At 39.0% G+C, this 21,016-nt stretch overlaps 1 protein-coding gene across 6 annotated transcripts; it reads right to left on the reverse strand.

The window, feature by feature from the left end:
* Positions 1–82: 82 nt before the first annotated feature.
* Positions 83–20,492, reverse strand: LOC116242211 (kinesin-like protein KIF20A). 6 transcript variants are annotated; one of them, XM_031612865.2, is made up of 19 exons: positions 19,878–20,492; positions 19,490–19,581; positions 18,875–18,949; positions 16,526–16,645; positions 15,879–16,017; positions 15,592–15,776; positions 12,423–12,513; positions 11,801–11,998; positions 11,607–11,718; positions 9,870–9,941; positions 9,153–9,299; positions 8,351–8,516; positions 7,354–7,524; positions 6,749–6,888; positions 4,690–4,855; positions 3,816–3,933; positions 3,669–3,736; positions 1,939–2,058; positions 83–835 (listed from the first exon to the last, which is right to left on the reverse strand). In XM_031612865.2, the coding sequence occupies exons 2-19, from the start codon at positions 19,562–19,564 to the stop codon at positions 563–565; spliced, it is 2,436 nt and encodes an 811-aa protein (XP_031468725.2). In that variant the 5' UTR covers positions 19,565–19,581; positions 19,878–20,492; the 3' UTR covers positions 83–562. The 6 variants fall into 6 exon arrangements, with proteins under 6 accessions (XP_031468725.2, XP_089993726.1, XP_031468727.2 ...); XM_090137600.1 differs by lacking the exon at positions 19,878–20,492 and adding an exon at positions 19,743–19,826; XM_031612867.2 differs by lacking the exon at positions 19,878–20,492 and having other exon boundaries at positions 11,801–11,995; positions 19,490–19,843.
* Between the last annotated feature and the right edge of the window lie 524 nt (positions 20,493–21,016).

Here is a 21,016-nt window from a genome sequence, read left to right on the forward strand (position 1 = left end):
ATGATATTAAAACAAGTTCTTTACAAAGCAAGTTAGCTGAAAAAATAGCAAGAAGATAAATAAGACTTCATTTTGTTTCTTTTATGAGGTCTTATTTGGTCAGTTTAGTCCCAGGAGGGTAGTTCTCAGGTCAAAGTTATGGTATTTTTGAAGAAGCAAGCTGTTTTAGCCACTTGTTACAAGCCATCTCATTTCTATGAATCAATAACAAAAGAAAATAATTTATAAAGGTATCAAGCAACAGATGAAGAATATTCCACTTTGTGTGAATTGCATATAAGTACAAGAGACCTTGATAGCAGTTACTTAAAAATTTAAGGTGTATAAAATATACTGATTTTTAATATTGATCCATTTCAAATAACGTCCCCATGTCAACCATAAAAGCAGAAGTTCAGGTTCATACTTACATAGCTCTAAACCTAGCACAACTTAACTGACAAATGTTTAAAACATTTAACATAATAACGAAGAGGGCATCTAAGAGTAGAAAAAGAAGCACCTAACAACAGTATGAAATTGATAAAACAGTCCAGTAATTACTAGTTTTGTTAATCAAATATTATTCTTTTGCTTTATGAGCAAACAATACGTGTTTTCTTGAGGTTGAAGCCTCTTCATGCTTCCCCCAGCCTCTGCCAAGAGATGTGCCAGCAGTACCTGCTACTGTGGATTTCAGGTTAGCCAACAAACCTCTCCTGGGTTTCTGCTGTTTTGAGTCCTCAATAGAGGAAGTTTTTTTGCGTCCGTCAAGTTCTTTTTGCAGGGAAGACACTGCTTCTTCAAGCTCAAGAACACGTTTAGCCCAGTTCTGGAGACTATTCATTTCTTGATCCTGTGAGCACAAGGTTACATTAGCTGCATGAACACTCTGAAGTCTTTTTCATACAAGTGACTTCCTATTTCAGACAATTTAATTGTTTTCAGTAAACAACCCTGTGATTACTATATCAAGTGGCTATTCAGCACCTGTTTCTTCTGGATTACTTTTACATAATTAAGAGAATGGCAAACTATTGGGCCAACAGATCTGCTTAGGGTTTGACTGAATAAACTGACACTAAAATGCTCAGCCACACCATGTAAACAATTTCATTTGTTCTAGGAACCAAATAAAGAAATTTTTCCAGTATCCAGCTTACTAGTGAAATAAAACAGGTCAAATCAAAATTCATATCATAGTTACAAAGTCTGCTAACCAGAACTGAATAACTTTCTTTGAGTGAGTAGAACACAGTCTTAAAGACATTCTCTAGACTTCATGGTTAACAAGACAACATCTTCCTAAGTCTTCAAACCAATTAAAAAAAAAATTGAATATAATTAATTTTCCATCTCAGACTTGGAACTTCAATGCAGAATGTAATTTAATATCCACAGAAAAAAAACACAGCCACATGGTTTCATTTGCTGTTTACAAATGAGGCATAGATGCAAAACATCAAGATGTCAATTTTTCATTTTTTACTTTGGCAGCCATATGTGCCCAACACTATCAGCCAGCTCAGCCACCTCTGCAGGAGGGGTAGGATAGGTTTCAAGCCAAAACCCACAGGTTTTGTTGCATTAACACTAGTGTACCAACAGTTTGCCTGTCTTCAGCAAAATGCATCATGATTAGAGAGAATTCTGCAGGAGTTCCAAGTTGTATTTTCTATGCTTGACAACAGGTTAGGGCATCTTTAGCAAGAATTGTCAGCACAGTCAGTTTCTCTATTGACTAAGTCTATCACTTAATAATAAAGGAGTCTTTAACAAAGGAGAGGAAAGGAGTTTTATAACATCAGACACAAAGCCAAGGTGTGAAATCTGAGGGCTGTAAGCTCAAAAACAATTATTAAGACTGAACAGTGTTTTTACATGTGCAAACACATAGAAACAGTCAACATAACTACAGAAACAAGCCATATTAAAGTTATTTTGAAAAGGCTGACAAACCTTAAGCATGATTGTATGCTTCAGCCTGCTGTTCTCTTCTGCCATTTTTCTGTAGCCTTCATTAGCTTCCAGCAGTGTTTCATTTAATTTCTGTATTTTAAGCTTCAAAGATTTTATAAGCTGAAAATAGAACCCATACACACTCAAGTTTTAAGACATCATATTTCATGCGAGCTTAGTTCATGACTAGAACTGGTACATACACTGAAAGCCTTTCTGATTACTACTGAATAGTGCAAACTAAGATTAAAGTAACCAAGATGAAGACTGCTTTTTCCAAATCCTAATGTCCAAACCCACAATTTCTAGCAAGCCATATAGCCAGAGTGTTCAAGGGCCATTGTGCTAAAGCTAATGGATTGAACAGACCTGGCAACCAAAGAAGATCAGCACAGACTTCTAGAACAACCTGCTCCTTTTCCATAAGAGTAGTTAGAAGAATTCTCTTTCATCTCATATTCTGGAGCGCAGTTACAACAGAAAACCTCACTTTCTGATGGAAAGATGGATTTTAATATTGACAGATTGTCTTCATAGGGGAAAAAACACTCCAAACCAGAAATATTACATGGATTTACATCAACACAGTTGTAGGAAAAACTTCTAGAATGCTAAATAAAATCTGTTAAACACAGACCAAGGTGAGTGGGAGGGAAGAAAAGTAGTCAATCACTCACATGTGCACAGATACTGTGAGGCAAAGCAGTGGAAGGGCACTAATCAAAGTAGCTGCTTTAATCTATGTTCATTCCAGTTATTGCCAGGCATCATGGCAACTGAAAAGAATCAATACTGAATGCTCTTATCAAGCACTGAAGCCAGATTTGCTTTCTGGCATCAAAATTTGAAACTAACATAGGAAATGGAAAATGTTGTAGAGCTATCAAGACCAGGAGTGGAAAATAAATGCCGGGGCCATAAAACTAGACATTAAATTTGGTAAGGAAAAGTTATTTTTGGACTATACTTTTTCAATAGGAATGGATTTAAGTTCCCTTACCATTTACATGGTATATTAGAACCAGCTGGAACTGTTTCTCTAAATCCTACTCTTATTTGTTACTAGTGAAAGGAGCAAGCCTCACTGTTTCCCTCCCCTCCATCTTCTTTAAACATTGGAAACTAGCTATAGCCTTGCAAAAAGGTTGTGTGATGCGTAGACCAGAAATATCTTTCTAAAAACAATATTGTTTTCCATAACACAGACTGAAGCCCACAACTTCAGTGTCTACATGCTATTCAGAACTGGAAGGATCTTGTTTGTTTCAAGAGAGACCTCACTCATTACCTAAATTTAAGTGGATGGTAGAATTCCATACTGGTTTAAAGTAGTATTTTGGCTCTAGATCTAAACTGCCACCAGATTCTTCAGCTGCTCCCCTGTGTGTGAGAAGGCAGCATTTCCAAAATGAGAGCGCTGAGGCCATGGCAATTTTTACAATGCATTCCAACATTAGTCCCCATCTTCCCCTCCTCCAACCTTGCATTGATTGCCACATGACTTAGCATAGTAGTAGATACCTCTAACAAACTGAAGTCAGAACACAGCCAGTCTCTGGCATGAATCATCCACAATCAAATAATGGGTTCTTTTGTAAACTTGACACCCACTTGCAGGAATTTTCATGCTTTTTTTTTTCCCTCTTACAGCGCAGTTCTTTAAGTACTGAAACCATGCCAGAGTTTAGGACTGCTACTCCCAGATTTGCTAAATAGTAAGCAAGAGCTACCTCATCTTTCTCCATGCATTGTTTCTGCAGTCCTTCATTGGCTCTCTTCATCATCTTGTCTGTAAGATCTGCAGACAAAAGCAGTTTGATTTTCATACAGAAAACAAAAAGTAATTTGAATTACAAATGGCCAGGTTAGATTCCCACCTGGTTCCATACCATTTTCAGTAGTCAGTATATCTGAACTTGGACTTCCCAGAGTCAACAGCCTTCCTGACTGTTCATGAAGTTGCCTTTCTAACTGCAATATTTTACTCTCTCTATCCTGAAAAAAAGAAGAGGACATGGCAGAATTTGTCTAAATTTCGACTCAACCCCATGCACTGCACCCTGTCCTCTAATTATACTACATATGCATATGCAGTTTACAAAAATCATTTTGGGTGGAAGTTGTGATGATTGTGGCTGAGAAATCACTTTAAGGAATGTCACTCTGATTACAGGAGGAAGTTATTTACACAGGATACTCACTCAGTTCTGAGGATCTGCACACTCTTTGTGCTGTGCAAAGGAATAGCATTACTGACATCAGCCACTAGATAGTCCTAGGTGTGAGTATATTCATGTTAAATTTTATGCAGGAGAGCACTTATTTCTCATTACTGTTTCTTATCATGTAAACTCCTTCTAGAACTTTGGACTAGAAACCATTATAAATAAAATAGATATCCTGTGCTAAATTGCCCACCAGCCCTTTCAGATCAGCTTTTTACTCTACACCCTCCAATTCCAAGAATTTTCACATGCCAGACTATTGGGTACAATAGCCCTGAAGGTGTTGTAATCATTGCATTACAGAGATAAATACAACTTGGATTTAATTGAATCTTTGCCCTCAAAGATTGGGAATTTTAGATATGCACTACAGGTATTATTAGACAAATCTCTGTCCCTACAGTAAGATTTAGCAAGGCTGAACCACTACAGTTACTCTGAATGCTCAGTGTTAGTGTACAATTCCTGAGCAATTCTGGGAAGTTAGCTTATCAGCACACAGGTTTTAGCAGTAGTCAAGTAATACCTCAACTTTCTCTTGTTCAGCTATAAATTCTTCTATGGGAACATAATGGTCTTCAATTTGTTCCATTGCACACATGTATGCATGCTTCTTGATGGCTTCTTTGTACATTTCAAATTTGCTCTCCAGTTTTTCTTCATAACTGTCTTTCATATCTTCCAAGCGGTTACTGAGAAGGAAACAGTCTTATTTAATATATGAGCATTCCAGCTACTACAACTTGATTACACATGACCAAATTGCAGTACCAGTTATTTATCTGATTTATAGATAGTGAACGTAAGAGATTAAGAAGTATTTTTCTGCCTTTTGTCATTCTAATATTCAAAGATCCTACCAGATTTGCATCAAGATATAATGCTTCAGTATACCAAAAAGCACGCTATAGGAGAATGTGCATTTAATCCCAGAACTCAGACCTGATGTGGATATTCTGATCCCTTCTCTTCAACGTGTCAACAGAAGTATGCCTATTAAACACAGCCACAGATCTCAGCACAAACTATATTGCTCTTATTTGAAGCTGAAAGTCATAGTAGCAGCAGATCAAAAGTAAAAGCATCCGTGGTTCTTAAATGGTTTGCCACACTGTTGTACCTAAGCACTTAAATCAGGTGCATGAATCTCCAGTGACACTAAACTTTGTATTTCACAACTGAAAAACTGGTAACTTAATACTAAATATTAATATCCCATTTCAGCAGGAAGCAGGCACATAGATGGAAAATGCTACTGCAGAGGAACGCAGTGCTTCATCATCATGAGACACCTTCGTCAGCTAACTTGTCCACACAAAAGTCACAAGCACTTTATCTCACATAAACAGACAACAGCTCCCTTTCTGCATACTCCTCTTTTCCTCCTCTACAAGCAGTCAGAAACACAAATGCTCAAGTGATTTTATCCCTTGTAAGATTAAAAAAACCTTAATCTGGATCTGAAATCAAACTCTTAAGGTCTGCTGATACATCAAAGATGCACAAGTGCTTGTAGCTAAGTCTCTGCTGCTTCTGCAACTGCTAGAAAAAAAAAAAAATCAGATGTCCCCATAATATTTTAAACTAGATGCTTTAGGTCATGTCTTAGATCTGAGAAACAGAAATTGTAATTAAAAAAAATCCAGCAGCATGTAATGGTAGATATCATTACACCCAATTAGGCCTGATATTTGAAGCATTTTTCCAAGGAAGCTGGGCAAGAGGGGCAGATGTCTTTCATGGTTTGCTCTTTCATTAAACAGAAATGACAAATTCACTGTCCTTTATTATTTCAAGTTACAGAAGGCACACATTAGTCTTGCCACAATTTAAAAAACTGGCCCAGCAGAGACAGAATGTCTGTTTAACAGATAAAAAGCATCACTAATAGCTTTGTGTATTTGGACAAAGGACCCCAACAATTTTTAAGACAGTGCAGGTGTTAAACCATCAAGCATGCAGTTGACAACTTAACTTTGAGTAAGTGTTTGTTAGTAACTCAAACAGCAGGAAACTGATTTCAAGAAGAGAAAAGCAAAGAGGAAGTAAATTCAGCTTGAGCAATCTGGATACACTTGAAAAATTCCCCAAGTTAGTAACAAATTACTGTGGCTGCCTGCATTATTAGGATACTAAAACAAGAAAACTTCATAATTCATCCAGGAGCAAGAAACCAGAAGGAAAGTTCAAAGAATTCAAACCACCTGAAGCACATGCATACATATTAGCATACAACGACCAAGTGCCTGTTTGAGAGGGATCACATGCCTTGAGTTCAAATAACAGTTTTCTGCATCTATTAAGTATGGATAACAAGACAGGACAACCTTTGTAATTACAAATTAAATGAAGTTCAACAGAAAGCAACATTACCTTTTCATTGTACATAGGAAGAAGCTGATCTGTAAAACAGTGTAACGTTCCTTCTTCCCTTTTCAACTGAAGGTTTGAAACCAGCCAGCCCTAACTTCTCAAAACAGCACAAGCATGCATATCTTACATATACACACACATGTATACATAAGTGTCTGTATTTATAAATGGGGCATTGTTTCAGTTTTGAATAGGACTGTAATATGACTTGCCTCCAGGCTTCCTCTGTTTCCAGCAGCTGTCGGAACATTGCTTCTGCCATCTCTCTACGTACATTCACCTCCAGAAGGAGTTTGCTTTGCCTCTCTGCAACTAGCTTCTCTCTCAGGTTCTCTGCAGTTTTCAAGAGATCCTAAATTTAACAAAAGTCAGTTGAGAAAATAAGCTAGATGTGCATTTCAATATGCAGGCATTAACACAAACAAGACATTCACAGAGGGCCTTTCTACGTGTGTCTTTTCAGGGAGGCTGTACCAAGGATTAAACATTATCAAATCTGAATTTCTTCTACTGCTAAGCCAACCTCCTTCCATCTTAACTGTTTATGCTATAAAATAAAATTATTGTGGGTATATTTCGGCATTCAAATATCAGCTGGTAGTATACTGCCATTAGATTGCATAGCTTTGTTCCTAAAATGCCACATCTTGTTGCTGTTTTCAGAAGAGCATGAGCAGCTAAATAATGATGTGTCTTAAACATAAAAGTTTACAGTTCTCATTTGATACAGCTTCCAGTATACCTCTTACAGCACACTCCTAATATCAGAGCTAATACCAGTGGACTTGCGTACAATTTTTAATAGATGTTTGTCTACCTCATGACTCAGAATGGTGATGTCCACTTCCTCTTCTGCAGAGGTTTCATTACTGTCAGGAAAGTCAACCACAGACGTGTTCACATCGAAACGTACAATAGGTTTGCCATCACTTCCAACTAACTTTGGTGGAAAGTCACCTAAACTTTTTGGTAGGACAGCCTGGATAACCTGAAAAACCCAGAGTTGAACACATTGATTTATCAATGCCATCAATACTGCAGATGTCAGAATAGCAGGAAGAAGTAGCAGAAATTGTTGTAATTACAATATTCAGTGATTACAAGAACATTAACAAAATTGCTCATGGCTTTTAGCAGACAAAATACAAAAAGGTAAAACATCAGTATTGTAGCAAAGTGGAAATGGGAAAGATCTACTAGAAAATATAGTGGGGATGCATAGAAAGGTGTTTTCCTAACCCATTAAAATAACATCAAGCTTCAGCATATTTTCCTGAAAAGCTGATAAAAAAGCTCAAGGCAAACACTGCAAAGCATTTACTGCTTCCTGAAATACTATACCCAGCAACTCATCCTAGTTAAGCAAACATAACTGTGAATGTCACAGCATATTAGAGAAGCTTGAGCCTCAGAGTATGCTCTTATTTTGTCATGAAAGTTGCAACTAAAAATTATTCAAAAAAAATCTCTGAGACATCTGTGAGGAGTGGCCTGCAGCCCCTCACAGGGAGCTCTGTTTGCTGGTGACAGCAACAGGACCTTAAGAAACAGCATGAAAATCAGGGAAGGGTCAAGCTTGGTGTTAGAAAAGGTTCTTTATCAGAAGGCAGTCAGGCACTGGAGCAGGTTGCTCAGGGTAGTGGTTGTGGTACCAACAGCCAGAGTTCCAGGAGTGTTTGGACAATGCACTCAGACAGAGTGATTTCTGGGTGCTTCTGTGCAGAACTGGGAGTTGGACTTGATGATCCTTGTGGATCCCTTCCAACTGAGGATGTTCTACGACTCTAGAGCAGGGAAATCAGGTGTGCTCTTACCTGTTTGGCTATAGCTGAAAATTTCATTACATGCAGCGTTTCATCATATGTATTAGCATGTTGATTGATATTTACAATCATGCAAGCTTTGCCTTTTCCACAAAAGAATGGCTGAAACAGGCGAGTCAATTTGCTCTCTCTGAATGGAATATAGCTTGGCTTCATCCTCATGAAAAAAAAGAATAATGAAATTGTGAAACAGAATAAAATATGTGAAAAGGCCTGTGCAATACTGTAGCTTGGTTTAATTCTGTTTCTCTTTACGGAAGCAGCTAAGTATGATGCTTGGATTTAAAGCTAAACTATTTCACCGCAAAGAGCAAGGTTTTTCCTAGAGCTAATAAGCTCTCCAACAAGTTAAATTATTTAAAAGTAAGATGTAAAGTGTCAGCATCACTGCTACTTAGTGTTAGAAAACAGCTTTTGTCTTGTTTCAGCTTCTTTTTACAAGAGATTTGTCAACTGCCTAATGAGTCCACCTGTTTATAACTTGGAAGTTGAGGGGTTGAGAACAAAACAGAAGCTCTGTACATAAAGTGTATGGCTCATATGCAAATGCTAAAGAAAAAGGATGGTAGTCTTGCTGCTAATTGACTTTTTTTCCCTCTACTTAATTGCCTTTTTTTCTCTGTGTAGTTTTAAAGAAAGTGGTAATTTCAGGTACTCCATAATATCTGGAATAAAGAAGGCTAACAAGATTTTGGAAATTCACATTTTCCACTTAACACATGAATCCTTCATAGAAGCATAAAGAGATACTTAGGTTTTCAACCTAACACTCAGCATGTTGCTTACAACTTACTTTGGATTTTGATTCTGTTTCAGTGCTGCAATGCATTTTCCAAGGATATGAAGAGAATTATTTATGTTTCCTGCTTCTTTTAGTCTGTCTCCGAAGGCTTGTGTCTTATTACACCTCTCTGACCCAGCTAGGTCACAGAAAGTCAACCTGAATGGAAGGATTATCCAGAACACATAAACAATCATGTTTCTAAATAGTATGAAAACAGAATTGCATCTCTTTTTTCCTTCAGATATCTCAAGTGTAGAAGTGTGACTCATTTCAGCCAACCTAGATTACAGTGATCTGTACTTATGTATCTCATCTGGAAGGCACTATGCAAAGTATTAAACAACAGCACTGAACTATCTTCCCAGTGAATATAAAGATTCTTGAATAAGATTGCTGCTCTATTCAGCACATTCAAAGAAGTCTGCTTATAGGCTTCATTTAAAGCTGTGTAGGCATTCTCCCAATAAAGATTCCTTCAGCTAAACCGTAGAGTAAGATACAGAGAAATATTTCTACTATTTTTACTCCTGTACCTATCAGGTTTCCAGCCAATTTTATAAAACCAGAGCAGTATGGATTTCATTCTCAGCTCTCAGATGATTTTTTTTCGTTTTTTAAATTAAAAAAAAAAAAACACCAAGGACATAGTGCAATTTAGTATGCTTACACCCTATCAACTTTTCAAAAACACTTGCATTCTAGTAGTCAGCTGAAGCATTTACTTACTCAGAAACTCCAAGAACATGTGGTTGATATTCATCAGTTAGAATCAGTAGCCGGATTGAAAATATACTGTGACTGGAATGTAAAAGAAGACATTTTAATAAACTAGAATTACAAGAATTAGGCAGACACTGAAGCAATATTTGTATGCTACAGAAAATTCTGTGCCAAAAACAACCCCACTAATTTACATCAGTTACCTATGCAATGCATTCATCCAACAGCAAAAAGCAGCAAAAGGAGTTGTATTTTGTGGCTTTTCATTTCTTTCAATAAAAGGAGAGGGAAAAACATCACATCAAACCTACAAGCTGTCTTGGAGAAAGAAGCAGCTAATTCTCTGGAGTTTACTGATCAGAAAATGAATGCTCACATAGCCACTTAGTGTATAAAATGTAGAGAGTACATGAACTCATTAAATTTGAAGTATTAACTTCTTAGAAATGAATAGGTTGAGGAATAAGTTAAGGTTCAGCAATCCTGTAATTCTGCCTAGTTCTTAACATACACAGTTATTCATTGAGTTTCAAAATTATTCCCTGTTTTCCAGAAAGGTTGGATTTCTAATAATTGAAAAGCTGTTGTTATTCTGTTTTAGACATCAAGCTACAAAGACAGAATAATAGATCTCTTATGTGAAACCAAGAGAAAGTTCCACAACCTTATAAGCCCTGTCCCCCATTTTATCCAGTAAATCAGGAAACACATACTGTAGAAGACAAACTTTTCCAGGACAGATTTAAAGCAGTGCTTTACACCTCATCACCAACCCACAATTCAAGAGAAGTTTCTTAAAAAACAACACAAACCTGAAGAACATACAGCAACAGTTCGGGAACAAGCTAAGCGGAAGTCAGAGTACTCCCTGGAGCAAAAATAATAATATTCTAGGCACAAAAAGTCTATCAGACAAGCACACATTTCTTTTCTGCACTACTTTAATCTTGAGTGAAAGTCACATGGAAGTACCACTTGAAATTTGAAGGAAGCTGTCTTTAATACAAAACAGTATAATTTTCTTTTTAGAGAAGCAGCAGTCTCAGTAGCACTATGACTCTAGTAACTAGATGTACAGCATGCCCTTCCACTGTTAAAGAGCAAATTACTAAGAGGACTTTAAAAACAAGTAGGAAGATAGTTTCAATAGAAAGTATACCACTTTTTTCATATACTCCCTCCTACTCAGTTAAACCAGATTCTCCCTGACCCTTCTCCCAGAGGGGTGTCTTAATTCTTAAGAGATCGAGTAAACTCAGCTACAAAAATGCAATGTAACAGAACCTAGAAAATCTAGAAGCACCAAAAGGCACTGCAAGATTCATTCCTTCTTACATTCCCTACTGACAGGCTCCAGGTTTCCAGGAATTATACTGCCAGTATGAAGAATTACCCAGCTTTTTCCTTTGAAGTCCTCGCACAGCCATCCCCGCTCAGAGGGGTTAACACTTGCCAAAGAGCACAGTACCATTGGCACTCAAAACAGATGTGATTTGATCATTTTGGTTGTCCAAAGACACTGAATAACAACAACAACTGCTACTGTTACAGTTCTAGAGCCTCTCTACATTCATCCAAGCTGTCTTTCAGAACGTCATAACAGAACCAGAGCAATCAAGGAAAGTCTTAAGATATTATTGAATATTGGCTCATTTAATAGGCACTCTGAAGTTTTCACCTCCCTCCCCCTCCTCCTCTCCTTAAAAGAAAAGACAGAGCATGCTTATAATTAGAGGAACAAACCTCCTGCTTGATTGCTCATTCATTCTAGTACAAGCAAAGCTTCGGTTCTTGTTTCCTATTTTTAGTATTTTGCAGCCTTCTTCAGTGCTCTGAATGTTAATCCACTTCAAGTCTGCAAAAAGAGACCTTTCACATATACTTTTGATCGAAGACACTCCATGAAACTGCCCAAGGTCACAAAATAATATTGTTACCTTTAATATAAGAGTTTCCTCCTTGATCTTCACAAATTCTTAAGACTCTACGCTTCTGATTTTTTAGTGTAGATAATACACTTAAGAGGTCATACACATACTCATTATAAATCTCACAAAAAGAAACCCACACAGACACTTGTGTTCTTTGTTGTATGTTGGTCTGATAGGCGTCAGTTGGAACACAATTCTTCTCTGCTAACCAAAAAGGAAAACTAGTTCAGTGGTCAAACAACAATACTGATAAACCTCTAATAATTTTAGTGGTCTCTCATGCCAAGGTAAGACAAACTTTTAAAATAAGATGTTTTACAATGAGATATGAAGTACAGGATAACTGACTGTACTCTAAGAACATTCACAGCAGCCACCTGTACGTGCACAGGATTTAAGCTGCCCTCCCTCTACTGCAAACTTCCAGCATTTTGTTCATTTGCTTTGCAGACTGAGATCTCCCTCTTCCCACAAAAGGCGCAAAGCTACACTGTCATTCCTCCTCCCAAGTTCAGCTATTTAAATTTAATAAAGATATAATATTAAGATCTTTAAATCTACCTATAAACTCACTCTAAGTTCAAGAGTTTCTAACTGTTTTTTTCCCCGAATCAATTTTCCACTTTACCTAGTGAAGGCAGATTTCTTGAGGTACATTTGGAAGAAGTTGGCTCCATGTGACACATATTTGCAACAGTATTTGAGATGCTTTCAGTCTCCTTGAGGAAATAAGAGATGGTTACATCCAAACAGACAATGAGACTAGCAGAAGTGAAACATGACAGTAATTCTAGTATTTAGGTTTTAAATATTGAAGTAACAAACTGTTAAACTAACTTTACTCAAGCTGTAAATGAAATGCTTCTAAAAATACTGGGCTGACAACCCAGAATGCCTTTATGAACTGCTGTTTAAAGTCTGACCAATATTTTAGTCAAACAAACCATATTGGAGAAGCAAGTCTCTTCAAGGGGCAGGGGGCAGGATATGGAGCAGAGGACAGACTGAAGCAGCAGAGGTCACTTAAACATAAATAGACCAGACGTGTATCATGTCTGTGAGCATTTGAGCTGAACTTACTTTAAGACCTCACACAATTGAAATCTTTATAAGGGATTCAAAGATCTGATAAACCACAGCCTTTAACTACGTTAAAAGGCCATTAAAAAAAGATCCTGTATAGATAACAGCATAGTTTGAGTATACACCCTTGCTGAATTTCTTCACATCAACAAAATTTAAAAACCTACTGAGGTTTATCAAGACATATGCATCAAAATTTCCTCTAGGACAACAGGTGAAACAAAGTAGCAGTCCCTACTACTTAGAGATTCCTATATCTTTAGGATATTACCTCCCTTTCTGCCCCCCATCTCTTCCCCATATCTTATACACCAGTATAAGCTTTCAGTAGACCATTCACACTGACCTTCCAAAATCCAGTCTTGAGAGAGGTTCACCTTACAGTAGAAGAGGGGAACAGATGCATAAAAGCAATGCAGTGTTCTACTATCAGAATCCAGGGGTAAGTTTATTATGGAAAGCCTATTGATGCCTATGTAACTCACTTGATATATTTAACATAGAATATCTACAGATAAGTAGGATCTTGCACTTTAAACATAAATATGCTATTTTATTTCCATTTATTTTAGTTGATTCTGCACTGTCAGTGTGTTTATATTGCTTGAGTAATTACAAGAAGGGACTCCAATTATTTACAGTTTATCAAGCACAAAGTAAAATTCTATAGCAGGATATGGGACTTAGCTGTGTGATACATGTATGTATGTCAAGACAATGTAAAAAAAATATTTATGCATATGATGTTGAATAAACTTTCGTAAAGAGGCTTCAACAGAATTAATTACATACTGTATTATATATTATTCGTCAGATCATAAGACTACAGAAAAGACAACTATCTAAAAACAAGCAGGAACAAGGACTGATAGTGCTTGCCTATGACAGAAGTTAATACTTAGTACTGAGTAAGAGGACAGGTGGGAATGGAAGTGCAAGTAAAGCAGCTTTTAATCCACTAAAAAGCAACATTTAATCCAGGGGAAAAGAAAAACAAGTAAAGGGAAGGGAAGCAAAGAGGGTCAGGAGTATGCCACGTGTGTTTTTGCACCAATACTGCGTAACGAACATAAAGAGGAGAACATTAAATACAAGTGTATTACAGTAATTCAGAGCAGTTTCAAGAGAGAATGAAAGCAACAGCAGATTCTTTCTGCATGACATGTAAACTGAGCCTGGGAAAAAAGCTTACCGAAATCCATGTAAACCAAAACCAAGCTCACCAAACCATATCTGCTCTCAGATTACAAGCTTGAGTGAGCATTCAAACAGCTATGCTATTCACAAGCTACCAAGCAGCATGTCTTCAGCAGGGGGACAGCTGAGTTATGTGTGCAGACATATCACAACACATACACAAGTTCTTGTCATGCATTATTTTCTAGATGCATTTTTACCTTTCTTTCTTGACGGTGGAGTCTCACTTGCTTTTCACTGTAGTGCATCAGCATCTAGATCATCTACTGTAACTAAACTATTAGCAAAGTCAGAAGGTGATTTAACAGAAAGGAATGTTTGTGAAGTATCAAGTTCTCTTTCAAACACAGTATTTGACCTCCTGTTCTAGACCTCGAGTTCCTGCTTGTTCCTTCTTGCAAGCTTGTAGATTCCATAAAGATGTTCAAAATGTTTACCCATTTTGTCAGTTTTTTTTCACCCCCTCCAAAAATGCATAAACACAAGCATAGAATACGAGTGAACTTTTAAGACTCTTGAAATAAATATGCATTCTCCAGCACCTTCTAGGTTTTTCATCTGAGGTCTTATCTCAAAAGCTGACTAGACTGCCTCAAGTTCAGTTTACAGAATTTAATTTAAACAGTAGACTTTAGAGTGGAATTTTACATGTGAGTCATAGAAGGATATTCTTTCAGAGCTAACTGGAGTTACAAGGATGTTGGTATTAATGACCACTGAAAAAAAGAAAACCCAGGCAATTGTTACTTCTACACTTCTCAGAATTAATTCAGACTTGCTTTGAATCATAATCAGCTGAAATGACTGAATTCTGGCATTAAATATATGCAATTATACTTCTGATTTAGCAGAAGTAAACGATTGGACATTAGAAAAAAATAAAACAGACAGCCTGTGAAAACTGGTGATTGGAATAAGGAGTACAGAACAACCAAATACACCAGAGCGCTCATTTTTCAGGTAAGAGCTGTTTCTTATTCTGCAAATAACAGAATACAGTCGCTACAGCTGCCATTGTAGAGACTTCTCTGTCCTGCCTACAGTCTTGGTGCTGGTACCCGAAAGATCCACTTTGCAACAAGAAGGTTTTAGACAGGTCAGATCATAGAATGGCTTGGGTTGAAAAGGACCACAGTGATCATCTAGTTTCAATCTTCCCCGCTATGTGCAGGGTGGCCAACCAGTAGACCAGGCTGCCCAGAGCCACATCCAGCCTGGCCTGGCCTCAGATCTCTCAGAGACTTTCCAAGGGCCAGTGCCACCAGTGTCACAACTGCTACTATATGGGAATCCAGGCTTTGCAACAGTTTCTGTGTTGAACTGTGTGGTGCTGCCCCCTGTGGAAAGTTCTTCCAGTTTACCCTCAGTCCTGAACATAGCCAGTTGCCTTACTGCTCCAGAGCTGACAAAGATTCCATGCTGTAAATTAAGATAAATCTAAAGACTCAACAGTAAAACATTTACAAGACTATTCTATTATGAATTTTTAAACTATTAGGAAGTATATAGTCACTGACCTCTTTCAGTGATGCCAGAAGAGTGGCTTTTATGATTTCTTCTTGTTTAACTTGTGCCTCTTCTAATTTCTTGACATCGTTACTCAAATATGGTTTAAAATTCATCTTCAGATACTGTCTGCCTCTTATGTAGTTAAAAATCATGTCAAGTGAGCGAGGTAAAATACCCAAGTCTTTTGATGTTCCTTAAAATAAGTTAGAAAAAAAAAAAACTTAGGTATTTGTACAAGCTTCTCATGGAGTCCTGACTTGGTTGTTACAGTTGCTTTATGGTAGGTAAGTAATACCTTGGATAGTGTATGTCTTGCCTGCATTTGTAACACCATAAGTAAATACCAGTCCATTTACTCCATTAATATATGCTCTCACAATCTCTTCTGTTGAGCCTTCAAAAAATTCTCTTTGAGTAGTTTCTGGCCCAAAGACCTCGGAGAAGGGAATGGAAAAAAAAAAAAAAAAAAAAAAGCAATAAACACAAAGAAGTTTAACGTATCACAGTACTCAACAGTAGCAACTAGAAGATAACTGATTAGTTTTCTGCCTTGCCTGAAAATGAATTCAACATTTTATGTTGGGATCTATAGGATGCCTGCTTAATCCTAAAAAGTATTCAAACCTGCACTTAGTTATCTTTTAATGTTTTCTTACTTCTAAAATTATCTGCTCAGAATACCACTCATTAAGCATATTGTTCAATGGATACTTTCAACAGCTCTGCTAGCAATGAACAACTCCTTCCTGCTCTGTACCAACTGCAATTGACTGCTGAAAATCAGCAGTTACAATGGTCTAAATGTAAGCCATTTGCTTTTTTAAGGAAAAAGTATCTTGTGTAATTCAAAGAAGAAAAATCAAATTATACAATATCATAGAAAGTCTTCAATTGAAAAATACAACTAACTATATAATTAAAATTAAGAAAAAGCCTGCTTACCTGAGAAAAGGTGAATTTATGTACAGAGTGACCAATTCCTTTTTCACAGTTTTTCATTGCAGGAGATTCTTTGGGTGCATGAAGAATTACTGTCTGGGAATCTTCAATAGTTATACAACCCTTAAAAACAAGAAAAGATGAACCAAAACATCCCACAGAATTGTTCAGGTAGAAGCCTATCTGGAGAGAGAAGGAGATCTATAAAAACTTGCAAAGTTTAGGGTGATAGTCTCTTGAGGTATGTAATAACTACGCAGATATTTTCTGGCTTTTATGTGAAGCAAATAAATAAAATTAAGATAATTGCCTGGAATCTTCTAAGAGGTTTAAATTTTTACTTGGATTCCTTCCAGCAATTTCTTTCTACTTCCCGACTCCTTCTTCTCACTCCCCCCTTTCTCCTCTTCCACTTTCTCCAACTCCCTCCTTCTACCTTCTTTCTTCTCTTTTCCCTTTTCTCCTTTCCTCTCTCACTCTTCCTACTTTTTCTGCCTCTCTCCCTCCTCCCCCTCCATTCTTTTCTTCTTCCCCTTTCCCACTCTCTCCCTTCTCCTTTCCTTTCCTCTCTCTTCCCTACATCTCCTCCCTCCTCCTCTCATCTTCTTCCCTTCTTTTTTCTTTTCCCTTTCACTCTTCCCTCTCTTCTCCACCACATCTTTTCCTTTCCACCCACAACTCATCTTTTCCAAACCCTAGCATCTCACAACTGGAACTTTGTACAGCTATGGAAACAAAGATATAAAGAAACATACCATTTTCCCCCCTTAAATCATTTCTAGTGTGAAACAAACTACAAATAGCATACATGAAGTAAATTTGATTGATAGATGATGTTGTTAGTAGTGAAGGAACCTGAATTAGTTTCAGATCTGCTTTGATTGCATTTTCTCAGTTGAGTAAAGGCAAGATACAATTAGCCAGTGCTCACTTAACTAGATAAATATAAAATGCAATATTACAGGAAAATTGATTTTACACCCAACCATCAATATAGCTTGCCAGTGTTTTGACGTATCAGCAGTAAGGATTATCAGTTGTAGCTAAACCTGGAATCTGTGTTCAGAGGTTGGCCAGAGTTGGCCATACATATAATACACATGTAGCACACACCTAGGCCATACTGCTTGCTTTTCCTAGGAGTCTCAATTAACAACTCAGTTTGTCAACTGGCTTAGCCATGCTAAGAAGCTTGGTACTGAATTCAGACCAGTTACTTACTGTACCAGGCTCTGACCTCCTATACTCTCTAACATCCTCTTCACATTGCCAGGATCAGGAACGCAGGCCAGACGTACTAAATCCCTTCATGAACTACAGAGGACTCCTACACCAGCAGCACATCCATCAGCTGCCTCCAGTAGAGTAGAAGCCCTAAAGTAGCTGGATCTGCAGAACTGAAATCCAGCTGGTACCACGCCACTCTCATCATTTTCCCCAGCCAGCCTCACAGCTTCTAAAATTTTTTCAGCATTTACTTTCTTTCCTCACTGCATGTAAGAGCACACAAGTAGTTTCACTTATGGTCAAATATTCTGAATTTTCCCATTCCAAAAAAGAATTTTGTAAATCAGTGTAGTGCTATAGCCAGCTCAGATTGCTGAATGACGCCAGACTGGAAATACCATGGCAATGCATACTAGCCAAAAAAGTCCTACTGAAAACTTTCAACTCTAGAAGATTCAACACTAGAACACACACAACAATAAAATAAAATAAGACATCTTAAGAAGCAAAGAAGAACAAATTAAATCCTTTTTCAAACAGGTAGGGAACAAGAGGTCTACTGAAACCCATAGGGCCTTGCAAAAATCAGGACTGACAGATAAGATTGCAGAGACCTCATCCTCCAGGAACAGCTTAACAAATTATTTGCATCAGTGTTAAGGGGTGGAGAAAGAGCAATATTCCTGTGTGGTTGCACGTGGATGTGTAAAACACTGCAGCATCTAAGAACGACAGAATAAATTGTAGAAGTTACAGAAAAAGTTGTTGATGAGAAGAGCAGCGAGTCAAGCAGGACCAGCGATTTCAGGCATTGATTCAAGGGTGAAGTACCTACATTATTCCTAGAAATGTTTGATGGCTTTCTTTAAACTTCTTTGCTTTATGAGCCATGGGTAGATATAAGAGTGACTACTACTTTGAAATAACACCACTGGACTTTCACAGAGCTACAGGTGTGCATGTCTGTACTGTGCACATTAGAAAAAATGGCGATAGTCATATTCACACAAGCACCCACTAATAGCATTTGAAATAACTACAGGACTCTTATAAAAAGTCCCAGCTTACAATAGTAGGTGTTCTCTGGCAGAGAATAAAAGCTTATTTCTTAACTCTACAACCAACCTGAGTTTCATGGTTTTCCAGTTCTGCTACAGAAAAGGGTCTCACTCTCAAGAAAACTTTCAGAGGTTGGTAGGCCTATTGACAAAAATAAAAGTGTTGTTACAGTGGCCACTTTTCAACAGAACACCCCCCAAACGATGTCATCATACACCTCTGATGCATTATTTGCTGTTCTTAATGCCTCCCTCTCTCCTTGTGAAGGTCAGAGCTGTCATTTGCTTCTTGACATCCTCATGTCCTAAATCTGTGCTTTTATGATGTGCGTTTATGAAGCACCATGGCTTTTAAAAGAGCACGCTACGGGAGGCGTGAACTGCACTGCTTCCACCTTCTGGTCTCCCTCAGTACTGAATTCAAGCTTTAGTTTCTAATTGCCGCCCCATAGCTGCGCACTTCCACTTCGCAAGGAGCACGTCGAGCCACCAGGCTGACTCTCAAGAGCTCCCCAGCACCACGGGGCACCTTCCTCCCACTAAGAGCTGCGACGAGCTCTCGCTCCCCGCAGCGAGCCCTTCCACCCGTTCCTTTACACAGGACATGCGCTACAAAACGGATCCGCCCCTCCTGCTCCTCTTCGCCAGACGACTGCTGACTCCTAGGTGAGGATTTACCCACCAGGTCCAGGAAGGAACCTGACTCCGACGCGTCGGATAGCTCCACAGAGACGCGGTTTTTCCCCTCGTCATCCATTGCTCTGCGCGAAGGCACTCGCAAGAAAAAAAAAAAGGCACACCGTTCTCTCACAGAGCAAGCGAAAGCACACAGAAACGAAAACAAAGAGCAGCTTCGCAAGAAAATAAGGTCCTCAAAGCAAGACAGCGCGACAGAAGCTTAAGAAACAAACGGCACCCGGGCTGCGTTTAGATACCTCGCAGTGGGAGCACGCTAACTGCCCCAGCTGGCCATCGCCATCATCCACCGGCGCAGCCCGCGCCCACCTCCGTGCCGCCCCGCCCGCACCGAGCCCCGCCCCGCCCTGCCCTCAGCCTCCAACCGCCGCTACCTCGCCGCTCACGATCGTGCCGGACGCCCCCGCACGGGCGGCGCAGGGAGCATTTTGGGCGGGGGGAGAGCGGGCGCTGATTGGCCGATGGGAAGGGGGCTGGGCGGACGCAGCTCGGCGATGCTCCCTCCGGCCGGCAGGAGGCGCTGTCGCACAGCGTAAGACTTGAATCCACGCCGCCGCTGCTGGGCGGGATGTGGCGGGCTTTATTGGGACGAAGGGAGAGCTGGGGGCTGAGCGACAGAAGGGCGGGCTGCCGGAGGGAGGGTTGGGGGAGAGGTACGGCTGTGTAAATATTTCCATCGAAAGTTATACAGAGTTACTGTGGCTGCTGTGTAACTGTTGGATACCACGCGGTATGCTTGTGAGGCATTAAAAAAGCGATCAGGAAGACAGGGGAGAGTCACAGCCCTCAGTTCCCTCGAAGAGCCCAGGGTCAGAAGGGCACTTGGGCTACGCAGGGAGATGATGGGTGAGAGCGAACAGCTGATGACGTGCAAAGGCCAACCAGCCTCACGTACGCCCCTGCTCTGTTGTCTGCCCCAGCTCACCCCCTCCGGTCTGACTAGTGCCATCACAGTCCTTGCTGTGCTTCTCGAAGCACTCTAACACACACCTGATTTTAAAAGCAAGACTGAAAATATTTGTCAGGAAGCTCATTGTTCACATATTACTGAAAGCTTATCTTTAGATACTTCTTTTTTTCACCACTTTGAGTGCACAGCTATTCCTACCAGCTTCTCAACAGAAGCAGATGTAGCCATCCACAAATGCAACAAGGTTTGACGTGACAAGGTTTCCCACCTCTCCTACAGCTCTTCAGACTGTTCAGATAAATCTAGAGTGGCTCACCACAGAACCATAGCAGTTGGGAAGGACCTCTATAGAGGTCAAGTTCAATCCCTGCTAAAGCAGCTCCCTCAACAGCTGTGGGCAGCTTCTTTCAGTACTTTGTCATTCTCACAGGAAAGGGTTTCCTCATGTTGGTTTAGAATTTCCCATAGACAGGTCCTTCTAAAGCTTGAAATTTAATGTCACTGGGACAAGTGTGCAGATGAGGGACTCCTAAATCCCTTCTTGTTAAAGGTGGCACAAGATGGCTTCTTGGTGAAGGCAACAAAACATCAGGCTCCACACAA

The sequence above is a fragment of the Phasianus colchicus genome, chromosome 3, assembly GCF_987193195.1.
Source record: "Phasianus colchicus chromosome 3, bPhaCol1.hap1.1, whole genome shotgun sequence".
NCBI lineage: Eukaryota > Metazoa > Chordata > Aves > Galliformes > Phasianidae > Phasianus > Phasianus colchicus.